The sequence below is a fragment of the Onychomys torridus genome, chromosome 11, assembly GCF_903995425.1.
Source record: "Onychomys torridus chromosome 11, mOncTor1.1, whole genome shotgun sequence".
In the NCBI taxonomy this organism is placed as follows: domain Eukaryota; kingdom Metazoa; phylum Chordata; class Mammalia; order Rodentia; family Cricetidae; genus Onychomys; species Onychomys torridus.
Window position 1 is genome coordinate 49258557 of NC_050453.1, and position 25406 is coordinate 49283962.

The window sequence follows — 25406 nt, forward strand, 5'->3', positions numbered from 1 at the left end:
AACAAATGCAACTTAAGTCAATTTACTAAACCTAAATAAAATTATAGCTTGAAAAGAGCAAAAATGAGCTGCTAATGTTCGATAACATGCCTTGCCACAAGACATTTTAGGTCCTAAGGGAAATGACAGCACCACTCACATTAGCTGAAGATTCTTTCTGCAAGCTCGAAGGGGAAGCTGCACTGTGGTAACACCGGTTTTTATCTTGAAGGCCAAAAGTGGTTTTGAGATGTGTGCTATCATTTCCTTCAACAACTCAGTACGGAAGCAATCTTCAGTTCCTCATTTCTGCACTTGCAGAGGCAGAAACACAGCTCCCTTTCTTTCCTGGTCTTTTCTCCTTCTGTGAGCCCCGTGGAAAGGCTCAGAAGAGTGTTTTATTCACCATGTGTAACTATGAAATAGGATTCATCGGTGGCAGAGAGACCGAATAAGTGCATCTGACATCTCTTGATCACTGGGACAGAATATGGAAATGTCACTGGTTTTCTTTTCTCAATTAAATATGTGTGAATCAAAGGAGAAAACTTTTTTCAAACTAATGCATGGGTCAGGAAAAGAAGAAACAAGCATCGAAGCTAACATCAGGTAAAATTAGAGATGTTTAGGTCAACCTTGTACTTTAAAAAGCATGATTGAGGAATATGTGTTAGCTCTGACTTTATAAATACTTTGTTAAAAACATTGATTAAGTGCAGCAAATGAGGATGGAAGCTTTCTTATATTTTTAAATTACTGAGAATAAACAAATGTTTAGTCTAATTTAACTTCATTTTTTAAAAGCTTTACAATTTTAGCCACACCAAAGCCTTAAAAGGGAAATTAATGAAACAGACTCTCAAATACTTGTTTGTCGAAGTACAAAAGAATTATATGTGGTGTGTTCTATGCTAATTCCTCTATTTGCTATTTAAGTAAAATGGATAAGTAAAAGAAGGTGTATTTCTGAATGGAGGTGGGTGTTTATCAGTTCCAAATTTATTGGAGAGTTGAATAAGACTTCTGTGACATCAGAATGATACTGAATGTATTATTGTTTTTACAGAACTAAAGAGAAAAGAAATAGACTAAGTCTTCTCCTGCAGAGGCCTGACTTCCATGGGGAGACTCACACCAGCAGATCTGCCCTCCTGGCCAAAGAAACAAGGTGGGGACCATCAATTCCCTTGTAAGCATAGTTTTCTGGTTCTATAATTCATGATTAAGGGAAAAGGAAATGAGCGTAAATATGCTATTGGAAATTAAATAGTAACATGAACACAGTGCAGCATTTCATTTCCCAAAACAAAGAATAGTTCTAAGATTCAACCACTTCCATAACCCAGATCAAATAATTAGAACTTTTAAATGTGTCCTCTCATAATTAATAGGCCTGTCCATTTTAAATGATGTCCTTTATAGACCATTAATAGATGAAGTATTATTTAATTTAAATACTGTAAATTTGTCACCAGAAAAGTTTACTTATCTATTTGCTCAGATTAAAAAAGTATCTTATGGATGGCAGCAAGAAATACACAAATGAAGGAAGTGTTAGAATTTGGTTAAGCATTTTCTTAACTCAAAAAATAAAAATAGCCTAGTATATTATCGTACAGTTATTTAAATTTTAATATGTCTACTTAAAGATACAAAAACATTTCAGTTTCTGTTTTATTGGCCTCTCCAATCATATCAAAAATAGCTTTTACCTTACTCCTTGAAACTTCACCAAACTTCATGCATTTAAAAGAAGAAAGAAGAAAGAAAGAAACATACAAACAAAACCCAGCACCTTGTATTTACAAATTCAAGGAAATTACATTTTTTTGTTTAAAAAAAGCACTTGGAAAGATACTGTTTATGCTTTCATTTTGCTGAATTTTTTAAATGTAGTTTACCTGATTTCTCTATCTCTGTCTCTCACTTTCTCTCAAAATGTACTCCCTCCTCCCTCCCTCCCTCCCTCCCTCCCTCCCTCCCTCCCTCCCTCCCTCCCTCCCTCCCTCCCTCCCTCCCTCCCTCTCTCTCTCTCTCTCTCTCTCTCTCTCTCTCTCTCTCACACACACACACACACACACACACACACACACACACACTCTCCCATACTTTTAACTTAACATATGACTACTTTTTACTTAAAAACTAAAACAACTTTAACACTTTGGGAAAACCTGTAGTGTTTCATTGTTCAACCGGAAAATCAAAAAGAAAACTGAGTGCTGTTGAAGATTCCACTGTCTGTTTGACTTGGGCTTAGAAAAGTAGGAGAGTCTGCAGGGCTTAGAAAAGTAGGAGAGTCTGCACAGGCTGCAGAGCCAATGTGCTGCAGGAGGATTCAGAAGTGAACGTGCTGCTCACTCCATCAAACATTTTGTTTTCTGCAGAGTCTCCCGCGAAGAAGCAGCGAAATGGGCCGAATCCTTTGACAAACTGCTTTCTCATAGAGGTTAGTGGTGTTTCCACCAAACCCTCAGTTCTTAATAAGATATGAAGATTAGATATCTGCCATTATCAAAGGCAAATCGTCACCAGATGTTTATATACCAGTAAGTAATTTGCAGTAATCTGAGTTCTAGTCAATGGTGGTAACTAAGGAAAACAGTAGGCAGCTAAGGGAAAACTTATTTTTCATTTTCTTACTTATTCAGAGTTACTTAGTCACTGCTTTATTCTCTAGTTAGCAACTACAACATTTACATTTTAAATTACTACTATTTTAAATTTCCTAATATTTGATAAAGAACTAGTTTTATTGCAAGTATATTTAATACATGAACCACATTGTTTTATTCTTAATAATCAAAACCTTGATGTGGTTTCTTTGATAGATATTTAGGGAACCCGCATGAAGACAGCTTTTTAAAGAAAATTCTTATACATGCCTGTAGGTAGCTCTATGATACATCCTTTTTAATTATTTCTTTTATTTTTGATATTATAATTATATTACCTGCCCCCTTTCCTTCTTACAAACACTCCTATGTAGCCTTCATTGCTCCTTTTCAATTTTATGACCTTGTTGTTATGTGCATATTTGTAGATCTATTTTAAGGCAGAATCTTATAGAGAAGTTAAGAATCAGGTGCTTATTAATGCTGAGCATTGTGCCCTGCTTGGGGGAAGAGGCAGAATTAGAACAGGCTTGACTCTTCAACCTTAAGTTTGGGTTAGGGGCAGGCAGCCAGGATTTGTACTTCAAATACCAGGTATGCAAACTGTTTTTCTGAACACTGTTTATTTTTCCTCAAGTTTCAAAGTCAACAATCCGCATTTCATATTTAATGGGAAAACACAGTTTATTTTCCTTACTGACCTGTTCAATGGAGAAAATGAAACTTCATCAAGACTAGACAGGCATCCTGAGCTACAGCCTTTCTTTGTTCGCTCAATACTGTACCTTGCTTTACTCTTTGAAACACCATCCCTTCCATGCTCCTTTCCCAGACTATTCCAAGAAGACAGGAAACCACTTCACACTTTAGCATGGCAGACCCAGTGGGCTTCCCATCCTCAAGTGTGTGCTGGAAGAAATGTTTATCATGACCAGGGAAACTTGGAGAGGAAAGCAGACATTGGGCCCCTTTCATCACTAGGAAGAAACTATTTCTCTTGTATTTCCTCATTTTCTAGCATATGCATAGCGCCTAATATATTCATTGTTTATTGGGAACATTTAAAATGATTTCTTCTGTGCCATACATGGTGTCACACCGTATAATCCCAGTACCATGGAGTTGGAAACAGTAGGATCAGATTTAAGACTAACCTCATTCACATAGAAGGTTTGAAGTCAGTCTGGGCTATGAAAACCTGATTCAAACAATTAAAATATTTTCTTCTAATACTTGGATAAATAAGTTATTGTTAATCATCACCCCACTATATGTATAGAACATACAAGTCATTCTCTTCTAACATAAATAAATTTACACTCAATCCCTAACTTCTCTGTATCCTGTTTCCTTGAAGCCCTTTTAGTCTTATTTATTCTCTATACTCTACTCTCAGTTTCTATTAGTGTGTGGTGACCCCAACTCTAACTTTTACTTCTATGAGATAAACTTGTTTATATTCCACATGAAGCCTCTGCCTTTATACCTGAATTATTCAACATGACATCTTCCCATTTCACCCACATCACCACCCATATTAGAAGACTACATCTTATTTGTGGAGATACATAGTATTCCATTCTGAAGACATATCAGACTTTCTTATGCATTCACCTGTTGATGCATACCTAAATTAACTCTGTACCTTAAACACTGTGTAGAAGATCATCTTCACTTTTTTGTTGTCAATATTTTACTTCAGGCTTATACAGTTTCCTTCGTAATTTCAACTTATAAAATATTTCTTTTTTAGAATTTTCTTTCAGTTAACATTTTGTACACAATAGTCTTAAGTTTCTATTAATGAAAATTATCTTAAAGAAAGATTCTTTTTTATAACTGAGTGATAATTTGTTAGAAGTAGCCATATATGGTTTCATCTATGGAGCCTCACAGGAACATGTACCCTGAAAAATATTAAGTGCCTACACAGTAAAACTAAATTAGTTTCTAGAGATGTTATGCAGGATCTCCTCTGAGTTGTGAGATGTTTTTGAAACATAAATGGCTGTATAGTCTTAATTATGCTCTATAATCACATTGGTTTTCAGAGCCCACATGTAAACTTAGAATTTTTTTTTATTTCCCAAAGCAACCGATTCAATGGCATGATGAATAAGAAACTAGCAAAGAGTCGCATCTATATAAATAAAAATGACTGCTTTTGTAGTAAATTATAGTAATCTTCACTTTAAAACAATCTTTTTCTATTTCCAGAAGGTTATAAACTAGACAACCAAGAGAAAGGGGGTTGGAATTTCAATTGGAAGTGGTGTTTAAATTGGATTTATTACTCTAATTAACAACATGCTTTATAACAACTCCATCATGCCCTCATCACCCAAAGTGAAAAAAAAAAAAATACTAGGACATGGATTAGTCCTCACCTCACATTCTGTAGTTCTCATTTATGTACTGAAATCCAAACAGGCTAAGATTTTCCCTAGTGGTGGAAATATGAATAAGCTATAAACTACCCACAAGTTGAGGTAGAAGAATTTGATGTGAATTTAAACACTTTATTACTCACCTACTTGTATATTAAGATCATATCTTACGGCCAAAGCACTAAATAGTTATAATAAATTCACAAATTATGCTACTAGTTTTACTTTACTGATTCAATTATTTTTCATTGCAATGATAATTATAAAAATAAATTATGAAATTTCAAATAGTTACCTAAAATACTCTTGAAAACAATATTAAACTTAGTCCACTTCTAGTAATTGGCACTGTGGAGGAAAGAATTTAGATGAGTAGTTGAAAAGTGATCCTATGGAAAAATGCATGCACATGTACACAGACATTTCAGGAAAGACCCGGATACTTTAAGTTTTATATAATTTCCCTGAGATTAAATGGATTGGTCTCAAGTTCAGTATACCATACCTGTATAAAAGTATGAAACATTAAATTTAGTCAAACAGGAAATTAAGTTACATATAAAATGAGATGCAATAGAAATCTGATTACAGATAGACTCTCTACAAGTAGTGGCTTTATCAATACAACCACAGAATAAGCAGTGTTGACTGTATTTTCACAAGTTTCATAGAAGTTCCAATCAAACAGGCAGTCTAGGCTTGAGAGTTCACATTTCTGACTGATTCAGCAAATCAAAAAAATATTTCTTTATTGCATCATGTAATTCAAAATGGGGAGATAAAATAAAAAAAGACAGAGAAGACTCACCCACTAGAGTAAAACAGGAAAGTCCCTGGATCCCCTTATCCCAAAGAAAGCAGAGCATCTAAGAGGTGTTTGGATAATTATCATCTTAAAACGTGTTTATATTTATTTACTTTATTATTTATGTGTATGAGTGTTTTGCCTTTGTGCAAGTATGTATACCACATGTGTAAGAATAGGACTTCCATTCCCTGGATCTGGAGGTAAAGATGATTTGAGCCTCTCTGTGGGTACCAGGAACCGAACCTGGGTCCTCTGCAAGAGCTGCCAGTTTTCTGAAATGCTGAGCCAACTCTACAGCCCAATTTTGATGATTTTTCTTATTCACAGTTTAATTTTAAAATTAAATTAAAACACATAGAAAAGTTAAATGCAATGAAATGTGCATTTGGTAAGGACTTCAGTTCATGTATAAAAGTGGTTTCATTAATGTAATTATGCATCATGTTAATATAAGTTATTAGTGGCAGGAAAAATCAAATGTAGAGGATATGAAATCAATGTGCGAGTATCAAAACTTTCCATAAATACAAATACATTCTAAAATAAATTTCCATTTAAATGAGCTTAATGATATATTGCAAATTTTAACACAACAGAATCCAATTTTTGTTCCTTATTCGTTTCTTTGACAATATTCAGATATTTTTATTTTAAATCTTTATTTTTTGGAAATTTGTCTGAAGTTGAAAATGAATCATAAAAAATATAATTTAAATGTATGGATTTATTAATTTACAGATGCTGTTTAGTAAATAAAATGTATTCATGTATCAAAAAAATAATATCAGAGTGTAGTTACAGAAGTGAGAGTTATCATTATGTATGCATATACTTTAAAATGAGAAGGTGAAAAATAAAAGGATGAGCCAACAATATCTAGGTTTTCTCTATTAAGTAGAAGATAATGTTCCTGTTCTGGATGAGAAGTGGAAGATAAGGCATGTACAAAGTATCAGGTTACTGTTGGAGACTGTTTAGCTGACATAAAACCTTAGCATCAGTTTTTCAGTTTTGTAGGCTCATATCTAGAATATGTAAGTGACTTCTGGTTCATAGGTAGACACGTTGCAAACTCTCACAGGAGGATTTGAAAGAGAATGATACCTTCTGTGAGAGGCATCTATACCAATTGCAAATATTTAACAGCTTATTTTAACTGCCTTCTTTCCTAGTCACTGCAAACATTCACAATATATTTCACTCTTTTCATTATGATTAGTTTATTGCAGACCTTTATACCTTTAGTTGCTGCTCTAATAAGTATTTTGCTGAAGATCACTTATAATATTAAGGATAAGAACAGAATATGTCAGTCATTACTCTTTGGATTTAAAGATATAAACTGATTAAACTATGGAAAATACTAGTTGCAGACTGAGTAGTGGCAGCAAGGAAACCCATGCTTCACTTTAGGGGAAGGAAATGACTCTCTCCTTATACTTTCCCTTTTGTGTTTTTTAAAGTTATTCTTTAAATTTCTATTTCTACCCATTTTCTGTACAATAAGGGGCTTAAAAGTTCCAGAGTTCATTTCTGACCCAAGATAACCAATGTCAACAGTTTCATAATCTAGCTAAAGGTTAGAAAATTTAAAATCCCATCTTTAATTAAAAATTGATCACATGCTTCAGTCATTACTGCAGAGGAAACCATGTACTCTATGGTAGCTCAGACCTATGAAGTCAAATATAAAGGAGAAACTATTCACTATGATACATAGGATTTTATACTGTACCTAGGCTTCCAACTTTAGAGTTTCTTGACTTGTTTCATTTGGTTTCTTGGCATCTGAAAAATACTACAACAGATGCAACATTAGAAACATTGAATTATAAGAATTTCATGTTTGTATGACACATGGAGTCAGCTTCTTCCAAGCACTTGTGGTAGCTGCGCTCACCATGACTGCCTTGTAGAAGGGTGCTTGGGATGTGGCTGCCTCTGAGGAAGAAGTGTTTCCATGGTGGTCTACAAACTGCCATCCAGAGTAAGAGGGACAGAATGTTCAAAGTTATTGACTATGCTTGCATATAATTTTTAAACAAAATCTTATTAAATTTAAAACAAAGGAGTGATTTTCTTACATTATTCACTCCTTTCCTGCGTTAATGTTTGTCACTGTTATATTATCTCACCAAAGCCATTCACTGAAGTGACCATGTCATGATCTCATAGCACACCCAGCCAGGCCTTTCCTTGGCATTACTGTCACTTAGCTTTGAATGTCTATACCAGCTCAAGACTAATCAAGAGGACAAAGAACTTTTGCATACTGTAACAGAGAATAATGGCTGACAGGGGCAAACTGCCTTCTTTGTGACCTAGTGAATGACTATATGTAAAATAACAGTTATGATCTTTCTCTGGACCACTTCCACTTAAAGGTGATGCAGGTTGATTCCCTGTGCTACTCCAAACAGAACAAATGACTCTTAAATTACCCTTTCTTTAATCTTGGTAGACATATGTCTGTTCTGTCTGCTAATTTCCATATTAACCAACTGGTAATCTTTCATTGTCTTCATGGACACTTATTGGCTAAAGTCATATAATATTATGTAAAATAAGCCTGAGTTTAATCTCCTGTGCACTGTTCTTCCCGAGCAAATTAGGTGTCTGACATCCACTTCATCTATAAGCACATAGGGTTTAATCACGCATGTTTTTTTTTTGTTTTGTTTTGTTTTAGGAAAATAAATAAATCCATTACAACAAAAGGATTATAACAGAGTTTCAAGTTATCAGCAGTTACTCAGAACTTTTATTATATTAATATTACTGCATTTGAATGCCTAACACAGACCTCAAGTTCATTCTAGGTGACTTTCCATTAAAATGGATCAAAGATTATTTTCCATTTAATAAAAAGTTTAGATATATGATCCCTGACAATTCTTTTTAGGTATAATTATAAATATATTGTTGTAATGGAAAACTATTAATATGAAAAACAATTGCTGTGTTCTGAAATGAAGACAGCTACTGATTAACTGATACCATCAGTGTTTTGTGTTCAGTCTGTTCCTACATGACAGACAAATAAAGACAATTTGAAACAAAATGCATTAACCATTTACTGAGGTCAGAGAACTGCTCAAAACCCAAATGAACAAACATTTCATTTCTTGTTTCCAAAAGAGATATGACTGGAATAGAAAACTGTATTGGTACAATATGACAGGCACTTGATTTTTTTTTTTTTTTATTTTTTTACCAACTTTGCTTCCATTTATATTTAAATTATGAGAAAAGAATAAGCGAGGACAAGAAACAAAAAACCTTTTTATTACACAAGAGAATAGATAGGAAATGTGACATAAACAGAATAATCCCTGGTGATAGATTTTTTTAATAACTGCAGAGGGTACATTTTCATATGAATATTCTGTGGTTTTATCATTGAAATTATCTGGAAATGTTCTCAAAATCGTTTTTGATTTTGACTCCAGTTATTTTCTAACATGCATTTGAAAAGCTTCTACAGAAATTGAGTTTGTCAAAACTATTCAGTTGAGTATATCACCACATTGAGTTTCAATAAGAAATAAGAATTTTGTCAGAAAACACAAAGACCCCGGGTGTTCTGACGGTACTCATTACAGACAAATGAAGATGACAAACTTTAAGAATCAAGTCTAAGAAAAATGGAAGTTGATTTGGAAGAAGCATCCAAATGTTTTACAAATTCAAAAAAGGAAGGAAGTATGGGAGGGGGGATGGGGGGAAGCAGCCAATATAGTTCCAAATATTTGTTATTAGGTCCTGAAGATGTTTGCTCATTGATTGGTTGGCTGGTTTTATTTTACCCTGATCAGAGGCTGGGGGTAAAGGCCTTGACCTCAGTTCAGTTCTAGACATTTGCTTCTCAGGTTGTCCTTTTGTAGTGGTTTTCTTTCTTTCTCTTTTCTTTTTTTTTTTTTCTGTTTGATATGGAATGCTTCATGAATTTGCATGTCATCCTTGAGCAGGGGCCATGCTAATCTTCTCTGAATCATTCCAATTTTAATATATGTGCTGCCGAAGCGAGCACAGTGGTTTTCCTTTTACAGGATAGATATGCCTTACACTTGAAATTCAGCTTTAACTTAGCAGTAACAAAGTGATCTTCGCCTTTCACTTCTTATTTTCTTTCAAGTTCATTATAGCAGAAGATGGAGACCAAGAAAAGACAAAGAACTGCAGCAACAGATGAACCCATAGAGCTATGGTTTTAGTCATACAGATAAAAACGGAAGATGTTTCCCTCTGTTAACAACCAGTAGCTGAACAATGTTTATGTCATTTGCTTTTAAAGTTATCACCTTGCTTTCCTCTGTCATCTGAAGTGTTGAAAGAATGTCGCAGTAGCCCTTGGACAACAGTAGTGACACAAACTTTTGCACAGAAGTTCAGGAACTAGGATTCAGGTAAGGGAAAGAATTCAAGTAAGAACACAGCAGGTCCAACATGCTAGTGAACTGAAGAAAAAGCGAGACTTCTGGTTGTGGATTCTGTTAGTTCATTTTGATAGCTATTAAGATTTAGAACTCTTAAGGCCAGAAATCAATGAGTTTGGCTATGGAAACTTGTATATTTTTCCATATTTGGACATCATGTACCATTCATAAAAATTCATCCAAGAATCTTATCTATTAGTTTTTCCTTTGAACATTCTGAGAAAAGCATATAGCACAGTATGAAAAATAAACCTGTAAAATAATATACTGGCTGAGCTAACAAAACAAAAGGAACAACCAAATGTCATTCACTTGACCCCGCTGGCTGCTTCTCTATGGTCAGTGTGCTGACTCATTCAGAAAATGCTGGGCAGTCAGTCTGCAAATGGCAGTTGTTTTTGAGCTGGAAAGCCTCACAGCACATAAGGACTGCATGTGCCATCTACAAGTGGCTAGTAGTTTCAAGATGTCTCCTCAGGGTATTTTAGTCTGCCATTTCATTTCCTCCATAAGTTTGCATTAGCATGTAATTACCAATATTGGCCATTTAAGATCCTTTTGCTACAGAAAAACAGAACCTTGCTTGCCTGTTGAAATCTCAGTGGAAGAAGTATAGAAATTATGTCACATTTTGTTGTTGTTTTTCGAGACAGGATTTCTCTGTGTAGCTTTTGTGCCTTTCCTGGAACTCACTTGGTAGCCCAGGCTGGCCTCAAACTCACAGAGATCCACCTGGCTCTGCCTCCCCAGTGCTGGGATTAAAGGCTTGTGCCACCACTGCCCAGCCACTATGTCACATTTTTGTAATGAGTTTGGGCAGCCTTCCACTGTTCTAATGCTTAGTGATGTTGCAGTTTTCCTGGTCTCTTTTCTGACTACTGATTTCTTATAACTCTAGTATATTAGAAAGATTAATTACAACAGAAAGTGTAATCATATAATGTGTCATGACACAACAGATAAATTCTATGTGTTGGAAAAATAAATGTGGATACACAAAACATAATTTGGGGTTTTATTTCCTGTTGTTGCTATATCAACTTTCCAAATTAGTGGTAACTTAATCCCAAATCCATTCTGACAATTCTGTAGTAGAGAAGTTTAGTATAGGTGCTATGACAATAAAAATCAAAGGTCATTAGCAATCATTTTTCCTGGAAGATCTAAGGGAAAATCTCTTTATCACTCATTTGGGTCATTGACTAATTATTCATAGTTTCATACTAAGATATTTGCTCTTATCCTTAAAACAAAGTAAAATCTTACCTTTGAGAATTCAACACATTACTTGGTTCTTATCTGCCCTCTTCCAGCTTCAAAGGCAAAATACAAATTTGTTCATTCTCCTGTCTCTTCCACAGTTAAAGACTCTTGACTAGCTTGGATCTACCTTCTCTTCCCACCTCACATCCTTAACAAAATCAAACCTTCAGGGTTCCTTTGTTTATGTCAGGTTACCTATCTCCAGGTAATAGAATTTTTACATCACTTAAGATCAAACCCATGGACTTGTATGTTTACAAGCAGAGCTCTATCACATACTAGCCAGCCCTAAAATATAAACGTTTGAAAACCATTATACTCATCCTATATTTCAGATTATAATGTGTCAGGATAATCTTCCTTGTATACTTGGAATGTGTTTGATAAATTGTTCTATAACTGTTAGTTATATTGATTTAATGAAGAATTTGTACATGTCAGTTTTATGTGTTGTAATTCTCTACTCAATTATAATTTATTTTATAATTTTTATATTTCTGATGACTGAGCATTTAATAATTATAATTATGAGATGGAAATATTCTTGATTTTGAAGTCATTTTAACTGACAAATATGATATTTCTTTTTTGTGGGGGGTTGGTTTCGAGACAGAGTTTCTCTGTGTAGCTTTGTCCCTTTCCTGGAAATTGCTTTGGAGACCAGGCTGGCCTCGAACTCACAGAGATCTGCCTGCCTCTGCCTCCCGAGTGCTGGAATTAAAAGTGTGCACCACCACCGCCTGGTGACAAATATGATATTTCATTCAGCTTTCCTAGGCTTAACTTATGCCTCCTATACATTCTTTATCTTCATCATCTTGATTTGTATACAGTAATTCTGTTTAGTCTATTTTAATATAACATCATTGATAGAGATGTAATTTTATCTCATGTCTTACTATTTATCTTTACTCTGCTATTATTAGTAAAACGAAGCCCTCTTCTTCCATGTAGTTTAATAGCCATTTTTATATTTCTTTTTATGTATGAGAATAGTCTACACACTAAACTTTTAAATTCAAATACCTAGAAAACTTGTAACATGGTATGCAATTAAGACGGAAACAGATGCACACTGTCAGTGAAATATTAGGTGGAGCTTGAGGAATGTTGCAAAAGAGGAGGAGAAGATTTTGTAGGAGCTAGAGGAGTCAAAGATACCACAAGAAAACTCAGAGAATCAGAATCAACTGACCTGGACTCACAGGGGTTCTTAGAAACCAAATTGACAACCAGGGAGCCTGCATGGGATTGACCTAGGAACTCTGAATATTTGTTGTGGTAGCGTAGCTTGATCCTGTTGTGGGACTCTTGAACAGGGGTTGTCTCCAACTTTTACTGGCATTCAGACTAAGATAAGACAAAATCTAAAAGCAGTTTTAATTTGCATTTTCCTGATGGCTAAGGATAGTGAATGATTTAAAAATATTTCTTACCATTTGTGTTTCTTCTTTTGAGAATTCACTGTTCAAATGTGTAGCCTACTTTTTAACTCAGTTGTTTATTTTCTTCGTGTTTGTGTGTGTGTGTGTGTGTGTGTGTGTGTGTGTGTGTGTGTTCTTTCTGTATGCTTAAAACTAACCCTCTGTCAGATGTACTGATGACAAAGATTTTTCCCCCATTCTGTAGGCCACCTCTTAATTCAATGAACAGTTTATTCTGCAGTTTATTAGATTTTTAATGTCATATTCTCCCAAATGTTGATTACTGGTCCCATTCCATTGGTAACTGAGTCTAGTTACAAAGTCCTTACCTTAGCCTAAATCCTTTACTGTACATCTTACTCTTTCTTCTAGAGTTTCTGGTCTAATAATGAGATATTTGACAATTTGGAATTGATATTCACTCAGTCTTTTTTAAAGGTCTACTTTCACTCTTCTACTTGGAGAAATCCAGTTTTCCCCAAACCATTTCTTACAGGTGCCATCTTTTCTCTAGTAGGTATTTTTGGCGTCTTTGTCAAAACTCAGTTAGTGTTCATAGACTTAAATCTGGCTCATCAATTGCATTCAATTGGTCCATGTGCTTTTCCCCCCTAGTATTGTGCTATTTTTACAACTATGGCTCTCTGGTACAACTTAAATCATGCTTGGCGATACCTCCATCAGCATTTCTTAGGGTTCAGGGTTGTTTTGAATATCCAGGGCCATTTCTTGGGTAAGATTGCTTTTATTTTTAACTCATCTGAAGAAATGCTTTGGGATTTTGATGCAAATTTCATTGAACCATAGATTTCTCAGACAATGTTGGCCATTTTCACAATATTAATCATACCATCCATAAACACAGGCAATTTCTCCATCTCCTGGTGTCTTCTTCAATTTATTTCCTTCTATTTTTGAAGTCTTGATTGGATGGTCCTTTTATTTCCTTTCTTAGGTTTATTTCAACATGTGTTTAGGCTATTAGGATTGATACTGATTCCCCAAGGTGTCTTTGACATATAGGATGGAGATTGATTTGGCTTGGTCAATTTTGTCACCAAGTCTATTTGATAGAAGATTTTCTCACTTCCAAAAAAATTGTTGATGTTATTGGGATATTTTATTTGTAGGATTATGCCATCCCTACGTAGAGATTATTTGACATCTTTCTTTTATTTTTAATCCTTTTTATCTCCTTATCTTGTCTTATTGCTCTCTCTATATATAGTACTTTGAGCATTATATTGAATAAAAATGTCATAAGTGAGCACCCTTACCTTATTCCTGATGTTAATGAAATGATTCAAGTGTTTCTCCATTTAAAATGATGGTGTTTATTACTTTGTTATAGATAGACTTCATTGTGTTAAGATATGTCCCCTTCATATTTAGTATCTCCAGGGTTTTTACGATAGAGGTTGAATTTTGGGAAATGCCTTTGTTGCATCAACTTGAGTATTGTTTGACATATTTTAAACCATTGCTGCCTCATATGGATGAAGACAATTTGATCATGGTACATGATTGTTTGGATGGTTCTTGAACTTGGTTTTCACTTACTTTCTTAACAATTTTTTAATCTACATTCATTAGGTCGATTATTCTATAAAGCACTGTGTTTTATTGCTTTTCATATGGCTCTGTCTTTGTGTTGGTTCATATGATTATGTCTTTATCTGGTTTCTTTGTATCCAGGTAATGTCTGATTTGTAAAAATAATTTAGAAGTTGTCTTAGTTAGGGTTTCTATTGCTGCAACAAATTTCCATGATAGGAAAGCAAGTTGTAGAAGAAAGGGTTTATTTGGTTTAAACTTCTGGATTGTAGTGCATCATTGAAGGAAGTTAGAACAGGAACTCAAGCAAGGCTGCAACCTGGAGGCAGTCACTGATGCAGAGGCCATGGAGGGAAGCTGCTTATTGGTTTGCTTCCCATGGCTTGCTCAGTCTGCTTTCTTACAGAATCCAGGACTATCAGCCCAGGGATGGCAACCCCTACTAAGGGCTGTGCCCCCTGTCCTCAATCACTAATTGAGAAAAGGCCTTACAGATGGATCTCATGGAGGCATTGACTCTAACTTGTGTGAAGTTGACTTAGAACTAATATAGAAATGCTTCTTCCTTCTCTATTTTATAGAATAATTTCAGTAATATCAGTGTTAGTTCTTTGTGAAACTTTGGGCTAAATCCATCTGGCTCTAGAATTTCTTTAGTTGGGACATATTTAATTCCAGCTTCCATCTCATTGATGGTCATTGATGTATTTAAGTAATTACATTATATTGGTTTAATTTTGGTAAGTTACATGACTCTAAAAAGTCATCCATTTCTTTTATATTTTATAATTTATTGAAATAAAAAATTTTAAATATGTTTCCATGACTCATCAAATTTCCTTAGTATCTATTGTAACATCTCCCTATTCGTTGTCAATTAATTAATATGAAGCATTTTTTTTTCTATTTCTTTTGGTAATTTGGGTAAGGATTTGTAAATTTTACTTCTATTTTAAAAGTCAACTCTTATTTTATTGATTCTTTTTATTAGTAGTTTTATTTCTATTTTATTAATTTTGTCCTGACCTCTGTTACTTCTATGCATGGTTTTCAGGATTGGCTTGTTATCATTTTTTGTTTTTGTTTGTTTCTTATTTTGATGACTGAAAGTTTACCATCTGGTTGTTTATTTAATATCTCTCTGATTTTTCTTTTTCTTTTTAATGTAGACACTCAGTGCTGTAAACATCCCTTTTGAAGTCTCTTTGTTGTACCCCATATATTTAAGTGCACTGTGGATTTATTTTCACTTAATTGTAGAATATATTTTATTCTCTACAAAGAGTCCAATAAAGAGGAATCCACAGTCAAACAACAACAAAAAAGAATATATTTTATTCTCTTCTTGATTTGTGTAATTACCTATTCATCACTCAATAGTATATAATCTCTGTGGGTTTGCATATTTTCTATACCTTCTCTTGCTCTTGATTTCAAATTCCATTCCATTTTGGTCAGATAGAATGCAAGGTGTTGTTTCAATTTCTTATGTATATTTTTGTGTTTTTATCTCCTAGTATTTTAATATGTCATCTCTTAAAGAAGATTCCATGGGGTTCTGAGAGAAACTATGTTCTTTGGTGTTTGGGTAGAATATTCTATAAATGTTTGTTAGGTCCATTTCACTTTTGATGTTATATAATCCAGGCGTTTATTTATTCATGTTTTATGCAGTTGATCTACTTAAAGGTCAGAGCATGGTACTGAAATTATACATTATTTCTTACTAACTTGGGACAAATTTGTGATTTTAAATCTAGTAATGAGTGCTTAAGAAAACTTATGAACTTTATTTATAAAATATATATTTGTTAAGTGTAATATCTTCTTGATGGGTAGTTCCTCAGATCAATATGAAGTAACCACCACTATCTCATCTGACAAGAATTGGTTTGGAATCTATTTGTTAGATATTAAAAGAATAACACCCACTGGTTTCCATGTTGCATTTTCCTGGAATACTGTCTTTCCTATTTTCATTCTAAGCCCTTGTTCCTCAGCTGTGCTAAGGTATGTTTCTTAGAGGCAACAAAAAGGATGAATTTGTTTTCTAACTCAATGTGCTGTCCTATGTCTTTTGATGGGTAAACTGAGTCCGTTGGTATTTGGAGTTATTATTGAAAGGTATGTATTGCTCCTTGTCATTTCCTTTTACCCCACTCCTGGTTTTGTTTAATTACTCTTTCTTTTGTCATAGCATCTTTTCTTTCCTTTTTGTAGTCTTCTTAGTTTGTTTATTTTTCCCTTTAGACTGATGTATTCCTTCTGTAAAGTTGGCTTTGGTGGCCAAGAATTCCTTTAGCCTCCTTTTATTATTGAATTATTTTCTTTCTTCATTAATTATGATTGATAGAACTGACAGACAACTGTGATCTTTCAGAGTTTGAAAATGTGTCAATATTAATCAAAAAGTTTATGTCTGCTAAAAGAAAATATACTTTATTAGCTAGAGGAATATTTGAAGTTGGGAGACTTTTGGTAATTTCCTGTGTTGTGATATAAATCTTTTAATACTGTTAAGTGAAAGAAGTTTCATTGTTTCTGAAGTTGTTTGACATCTAATTTCTCCCATGCAAGTTCAAAAAAGCATAAAAATTACAACAACAAAGGAGAAGTTTCAGAAAAAAAAAATGTTGACACATAGGAAGAAACTAAGAAAAAGGCAGTGCTGGAGAGAAAATAAAAGAATACAACATTCTCAGTTCTTAAGTTGAGGTTTACTGGAGAATAGAGAAAGCTAAAATATGAGAAACAGGTTCAGAGAATAGACCAGCTACCGGATATGGAGATAAAGTGTTTTAAGACCTTAAAAAGTGAAATATATTTTCCTAATAATGTTTATTTGAGAGGGTTATAATTATATTGTGTATTTTCCCCTTCCCTTTCCTACTTCCTCAAAACCCTCCCATGTACTCCTAGTCATCTAATACCAAATGGTCAGTCCGGAAATATAAAGACAAGTGTCATCACAAAGACTGTGCATGTTACATTTGTATATTTAGGAATATGTGCATATATAAGTATTGCATTTGACTATATGTATTGGTTGGTGTCTTAGGGTTTCTATTGCTATGAAGAACACCATGACCATAGCAACTCTTATGAAGGAAAACATTTAATGGGGGCTGGCTTAAAGTTCAAAGGTTTAGTCTATTATCATCATGGTAGGAAGCACGGTGGTGTGCAGACAGATATATTGCTAAAGAGGTAACAGAGAGTTCTACATCTGGATCTGCAGGTGGCAGGAAGTGACAGTGCTACACTGGCCTGGCTTGAGCTACTGAGACCTCAAAGCTCACCCCCTAGTGATGCACTTCCACCAACAAAGCCACATCTCCTGTTGGTGCCACTCCCTGTAGGCCTATAGGGGTCATTATATTCAAATCACCACAGTTAGAGTTTCTATTGCTGTAAAGAGATACCATGACCATGGCAACTTTTACAAAGGAGAAAAAAATTTAAATATAACTGGGTTATAGTTTCTGAGGTGTAGTCCATTATTGTCATGATAGGAAGCATGGCAGCATGCAGGCAGACATGGTGCTAGAGAAAGAACTGAGAGTTGTATATCTGGATAGACAGGCAGCAGGATGAGAATGACATCCTGGAGAAGCCTTGAGCATCTGAGACCTCAAAGCCTGCTCAGAGTGACACCCTTCTCCCAACACATCCATACCTATTCAAACAAGGCCACATCTCCTAATAGTACCATTCCGTTTAGGCCTATGGGGTTCATTTTTATTCAAACTATCTCATTTATGTGTGTGTGTTTGAGCATGTGTGTAAAGAAAGAAAAGAAAAGAAGGCTGTGAATTTGAATAGAAATATTTTAAAGAAAGAGTTGGTTTACCATTATACATTTGTCTGTCCAAATGTCCAAATATGGCTCACAAGGCCTCCCCATGTAACAACTCACCTCTGACAACAGAAATGAAAGAGTTTTTAACTAGAGTGTGAGACAAAATCCAATGAACATTTGTCAAAATATTTTCATTCCAACCCAAAAGTGGTTTCCTCTAATGAAGTTTATCTGAAAGTCCACATGATGAAGTATATTTCCTTTCTCTAGAGCTTTTACAATACAACTTCTATACACTCAAGCAGTTTCACATTTTTTGCACTGATTACATATGAAAACTTATGTTTAAAATACAAATGATCAACATACAGTTTATTAATTTTTCATGTATTTTTGTGAAAGTCTATAAACTCAAACTTATGATCCTCTTGTCTCTACCTCATTCAGCATATCCCACTTACTACAAAGGAGACCAAGAAAATATAGTATCAGGTGATAAGTAAGGACAGAATAAAGACACAAAGATATAAAGAGTCATAAATGATAACATTGACTGAATTATCTTGCTAGTTTCAATTTTGTAATAATTTTTTTTCTTTTGTTGTGAATAAATATATAAAAAGTTGATTAATTGATTTTTTCCCTTTTACCAAAAATAGATTTTTTTTGTCAAATACTATATCCTGATTTTGGTTTCTCCCCTCTACTCCTCCCACACACTTCCACATTCATGTTCTATATCTCATTAGAAAACTAACAGGCTTCTATGTAGACAAATTTCTAAATGGTATAATTAAATAAAAAACACAGAGCCAGAAATTTGGGTTAAAGCCTTAGAGAGATGAAAGAAATACAGAAAGCCACCAGCCAACCTTACCTTACCAACTGTGCAGTTTCCAAATATGTGTGGCTTCCTGTCTACCCAGACTTCATATGAATTGCTTTTCTGCCTTCTCATTGGCTCTTAACATAGCTACCTCACTTTCTCTTCCTACACAGCTTTGTTACTTTCTGTCTGTCTATACAGACCTCCAGGTCTCTATGGTTAGTACTGGGATTAAAGGCATGTGTCACCACGTTTGGCTCACTTCCCTAGTGTGGCCTTGAACACACAGAGACCTGCCTGATAAGTAATAGGATTAAGGGCATGTGCTACCACTGCCTGATTTACTTGTTTACTTAAAATGGCTTGCTATTTCCTCTGACCTCCAGGCAAACTTTATTTATTTACATACAAATAAAATATCACATTTCAGCACAAATAAAATATCACTACATTTCTAAGTGATAATAACAAAATAAAATATACTAAGATAAAACTAAAACAAATGCATAGAAATTAGATAAAAACAGAAAGTAGAAAATATTAGCACAAGAAAAAGCACAAGAAACAGATAGAGATGCAGAATCTTACTTGTTTTCTTACTCTGTAATCTCATAAAAACAGAAAACTGGAGGCCATTTATACATACACAAGGGACCTGGAAGGCAATAAATAAATAAATAAATAAATAAATAAATAAATAGATAGATAGATAGATAGATAAATAAATAAATAAATCTAAAAGATACAATTTAAAAAGAAAAAGAAAAATCCCTGACACATGAAACAAAGAACTTACAAGAATGCCATATGGGTTACTTTGCTGTTTGTCTTCTGCTGAGTGTGAAGCCTACCCTTAAGAGTGGTTTGTTTCCTCAGTAAGACATCCTTGGGGAAACTAAATATTCATCTGCAAGTAGTTATCAATTGGAGATGGCTTCTGGGTTAGGGATAGGGGCATGGTCCACTTCTTCTAGCTCTGAAACCTCTACAATGAAGACCAATACAGACCCTGTGCATAATGCCTTGGTCTCTGTAAGTTCATACATGCATCAATCCTATTGATTTAGAGGATCTTGTTTCCTTGATGGCCTCCAGTCCCTCTGTTTTTGCACTTTTTCTACCTCCTCTTCCAATAGATTCCCTTATCCCTGAGGGGAGGCATTTGATAGAGACATACCCTTTAGGACTGAATGTTCTAAGATCTCTCATTCTTTGTTTAGTGTCTGGCTGTGAGTCTCTGTATTTGTTCTCATCTGCTACAGGATGATGCCTCTTTGATGATGGCTGTGCAAGGTACTGATCCAGGGGGTTTAGCAGAATGTCATTATGACTTGTTTTATTTCTACAATCCTTTTGTGGAGCATTAGTATTTCTTTTTACCCTAAATCCCTGGGCCATCTAGTCTCAAGTTCTTAGTCACCCACGTACTGTTGAATATTGGTTCCACAGAGTTGAAAAGTAAGTTGATTAAGTAAAGTCAATTATTGGTTGGTTTCTTTTACAAGCTTTGTGCCACCATGGTACTAGCATTTCTTGAAGGCAGAACACCATCGTAGATCAAAGGGTTTTGTTGCTGGCTTGGTGTTTACATTTCTCCTTTGGTAGCATGTTGTTTTCTCTTCAGCACAGCAGCTACACCTAAATCTACTGCTGTTTCAACTATTAACTGCCCTGCTGCTCAGGTGGAGGCAAGTCCACCGGAACTGCCTCTGCTGCTGCAACCAAATGTAGTTTTTAACTAAGTCTTTAATCATTTTATTTTACTAATAAAGACTCAGGAGTCAGATATGGGAGTGAAATCCTGGTAGCTCAGAGAGGCTGAAAAGCAACCAGCTAACTTTCCTCTTTAGTCGACAACCCACATTGAAAATCCCTCCCTGTGCATTTCTCTATCCATTTTCCAGACTCCCTCTAACTTTCCATGACTACTTCTTGTCAACTAGTTGTTGGCTCTGCTTCTTGACCCAAGGTTTTGCTTAATTAACACAAATTTAGGGTCACAGTTTGATTGTGTATCCTACAACAGTAGTATGCAGAACACACTCCTTCTGGTACCAAGAACACTAGCTAGTATGGGTAAAAGTTTTAGGTAGATACTGACTTAACTTTTCCATATTCAATGTGCTATGTAGGCGTTGTCTTCAATGATAGTGCCTTTCCATTCGATCCTCCCATTTCAGGCAATAACCTCAGTTTAAAAAAAAAAAAAAATCCCATAGACCAGAAAAAGAAAGAATAGACAAAGTCATTGAAAAAACAGAAGTTGAAAGTCAAAATGTCTTAGAGCTGAATCTAAAGTTTGTTACCTTTTACATACAGAAGCTTTACATGGTTGAGCATAAATCACTGACAATGATCACAAATATTATCATCCTCATTGATACCACTACCATCACCACTGTAATGGAGTAGTTACCATGTACTAGCTACCTTTTTTAGCACTTTGCATATGTCAACACATTTAATTCACTAGTTGGCCCTATTAGGTAAATATCATTTTCTTAATTTTAAATATTGAGAAACTTAATTGCATAAAGAAAAAAATCCATTCAAGGACACATAGGAGGTAGGTGAACAAAATATTGAGTCAAGGTAATTTTTTTACAACTTATTGACTGCCCCAAACACTTATGGGGTACAAGGAAAAGGATAAAAACAGCCTCTTGTGTTTAAAAGTTTCCATGATATAGGTCAAGTTGCTACTTTATATATGTATCTTATTATTTTAATTTTAAAATATATATTCAGAAGAGACTATTTGATTTTCATATTCTTCAAAATTTTTACAACTACATAAGACTAAATTACTTTATTTCATTCTATTTCCATTATGGATTATTTCTTCTGAAGCATGTGAGAAGATTCCTGGGATATGTGAGGCCTGAGCATTTAAGCCTGTTCATACTCAGGATTGGCAAGCAATGTGAATTTGGTGGGCAGACTTGGGAAAAGAAGACCATGTAGAACTTGGAAATGTAGAGACAATGGAAAGAGAACTTGAGGGTCCTCAGTATAAGTAGCATGATCTGGCAGTGGGCAGAACGAAATCCACAAGAAAGGCTTCAGAAGTTTACAGAATATTCCCTCTGAGAAATGAATAGAAGAGATGTAAATTGTGCTGTGCAGGATGGTCCTTTTTACTCTTATAGTTAAGGATTTAGATCTAAGTATGATTTAGCCTTATTTCATAGAAATGATGTCCTCTTTAAATTTTCTCAAAAAGTAGATTTCTATGAAGTCCTCAACACATACTGGTTAAATATGTGATTGAGGCATGTAGAATTAGAAGGAGAATAACTTTTACTTTTAGTACTTGTGTATGGCTTTTAATATCAAGTAGGACATTTTCCCACCAAGACTGTTTCATAGTAACAAAATATTATTTGTTTAGTTTTTTTTGTTTTTGTTTTTTGTTTTTGGTAGATGGACTGGATGCTTTTACTAGATTTCTTAAAACTGAATTCAGTGAGGAAAACATTGAATTTTGGGTAGCCTGTGAAGATTTCAAGAAATGCAAGGAACCGCAACAAATCATCCTAAAAGCCAAAGCAATATATGAGAAGTTCATTAAGAATGATGCTCCCAAAGAGGTACAGTGATGATCGAAAACACATGTAATTCCTTAACACTTCCACGAGGGGGGGGCCTGTTTTCACCAAGGTAGCCACCTCATTCATTCCTCCAGAGACCTCAAAGTTTTGTTAAAGTGAAACTGGTGAATTGCAGATGTCCACCTATTTACAGAATATAACATAATATTATTATGAGTGAAAAGCATAGGGCCAATCTTCAGAGTTACATCAAGAGTAAGGAAAGTTGCAACATTTTGATCCTTTCTATCATCTGTATTAACTATATTAGCAGAAACAACTACCTATTAGAAACTAAAGATTTCTGAAGGTGATAAAGACAATATAAACAAATATAAATATGTTAAATACCATGTAAAAATTATATAGTACTTTACAAGGTTATACTGAGCCAGCAGGGTTAAAGGTAGTTAAAGGTGCTTATGTCCAAGCCTGAAGACTGGAGTTCAATGCCCAGCCCCCACCTCGTGGAAAAGAGGAACCAACTCCACAAAGATGTTCTCTGAACTTCACACTATTCTGGGGCATTCATGTCCCCAAAAAAAGAAATATAATTTGAAAATAATTTTATATTTTCTACCTACCTGAAGTTTTGTTTGTCCAAAGGAATTACTTCATCAGTTTAGGATAGGCTAAAACAAAATATTTAATAGACAAATGATGTAACTCCACTTTCGCAGTATTTCAAGTGAAACACAATTGTTCTTTATTTTGATTACAACTAAATAAGTTGATCCTATGGTATAGTTGGTAAACTGACTATAGTTTAGCAGATATTATTTGACCACCATAAAAAATTAAATGGTTTGATGTTTCTAGTCTGTACTCAATAAGTAGTATTTCCACTTCCAGGGTAGAGCAGATGCTCTCTCACTGTTCAACTACAAATTATTACTATTGTTCTACATTTTGGTCATGAGACAAATACCTAAGATCATTCAAATTAAGGAAAGAAGAAAAGAAAATGTTTTGTCTCACATTTCAGAGGACATATGCTCCTGTTGATTTGAGTACTAGAGCAAAGCACTATGTAATGGCAGAAATGGTATGGCAGAGAAACTTGCTTACTTTTGGTGGCTGGAAGTAAAGAGAGGAAGGCAGGAAATGGGAGAAGACTGAAAGGGACCAAGGGAGAGAGGTCAGAAATCCAGTATCCCCTCAATACAGGACTTCAATAACCTAACTTCTTTCCACTATATCCTAAGGATACTATCACTATCCAATATTGCCACAGGGTAGCAACCAAAAGTTATTATTATAATTATATTAGCAATTCTCTGGGAAATTGTTAAGACTGAAGTTACTACATAGTCTATAAAGCAATGCTCTCTACATAGATATGTTGCTGTAGGAAAAGGTGTTAGTTTAGTTATGTAAAAATATAGCAGATTATATGGTTACTCAAAAGTGGAACACAGGATAGCTTCCTGTATTAGCACCAGATATATCACCAAGAGTATAATAAAAAACAGTTAAAGGATCTTTAAGACACACTGATCTGTTGGCACATTTTTTGATTGTAGGGAAAAATAACATGGTGGATAATGTAGCTGCTTGAACAGAAGGCTCTTATTGATATCACAGCTTCTCATTCCATATAATTTAAATACTTTCAACTTCTGAAACTTTAGTTCCCCACTGTGAAAATTGTTGAGTTAATGTGATGATCATATGATAACTACTACTGCATTATTCAATTGTGCTGAGTTAGAATAAGCATAACTATTAACAAAGAGATAGAAAGTGAGATACTAGCCTAGAACATACCACTGTGTTCCTAGACCCTAGCAGAAAATACCCCAGGATCCAAAAATGCCACAGCCCCTTCAACATTGTAAGATGATAAAATGTTCTCAAAGACATTGTATTAATGCCTATAATTATTCCTTTTTTCCTATTGATGCAGGTTAACCTTGATTTTCATACCAAGGAAGTAATTGCTAAGAGCATCACACAGCCAACTCTGCAATGTTTTGATCCAGCACAAAGCAGAGTGTATCAGCTCATGGAACAAGACAGCTATACACGCTTTCTGAAATCTGAGATCTACTTACATTTGATAGAAGGAAGACCTCAGAGACCAACCAATCTTAGGAGACGATCACGATCATTTACCTACAATGACTTTCAAGATGTAAAGTCAGATGTTTCCATTTGGTTATGAGTAAAAGTAATTTTTCTTATTTTGATGGTAAATGTGTACATCTGCTTCTAAAATGTAGCTTATGGATAGTAAGAAATGATAACACTTTTAAAATAAACCAAGAAAAAGCATTTTTAAAATGTAAGAACTTTTATATTAAAATAATTCATAGTATATCTTAATGAAAACCTATTTTGATATTCTACTCATAATAAAAAAAAACTTTATTTCTTCAGTAATGATCAGTAAAAAGATATCAGCAAAGCTTTGTAAAATATTAAAGTATAAGGTAAAATTTGCAGTTATGTCACATTTAGTTTGGATTATTTTTCTAAGTATAAACAATGTACTTGTATAACTATATATCCATATGATATTGTACTGAATGATGGGATGCAGCATATAAAAATGATCCACTTCTTATAAAGTGGAAATTTGGACATCTATTATTGCATACTGATTCTGACTCCAGAATAGCTGTCTGTCACTTCCATATTTAAGCCAGAAACAAGAGATCATATAAAGACACATTTCTCTCTATAGATTAAACTGGTTAATCATGACCCAGGTAGATATGTGAGA

At 34.4% G+C, this 25406-nt stretch overlaps 1 protein-coding gene and 1 non-coding gene across 2 annotated transcripts; one reads left to right on the plus strand and one right to left on the minus strand.

Annotated features, from left to right (window-relative positions):
• Positions 1-358: 358 nt before the first annotated feature.
• Rgs18 (regulator of G protein signaling 18) lies at positions 359-25008 on the plus strand. The gene is made up of 5 exons (XM_036202884.1): positions 359-588; positions 1046-1147; positions 2367-2428; positions 22515-22681; positions 24588-25008. Exons 1-5 carry the CDS (start codon positions 470-472, stop codon positions 24843-24845), a joined length of 708 nt encoding a protein of 235 aa, XP_036058777.1. The 5' UTR covers positions 359-469; the 3' UTR covers positions 24846-25008.
• On the minus strand, positions 9713-9819 carry LOC118593606. Its single transcript, XR_004946274.1, has one exon. It is a non-coding gene; the product is annotated as a U6 spliceosomal RNA (small nuclear RNA).
• Positions 25009-25406: the final 398 nt, after the last annotated feature.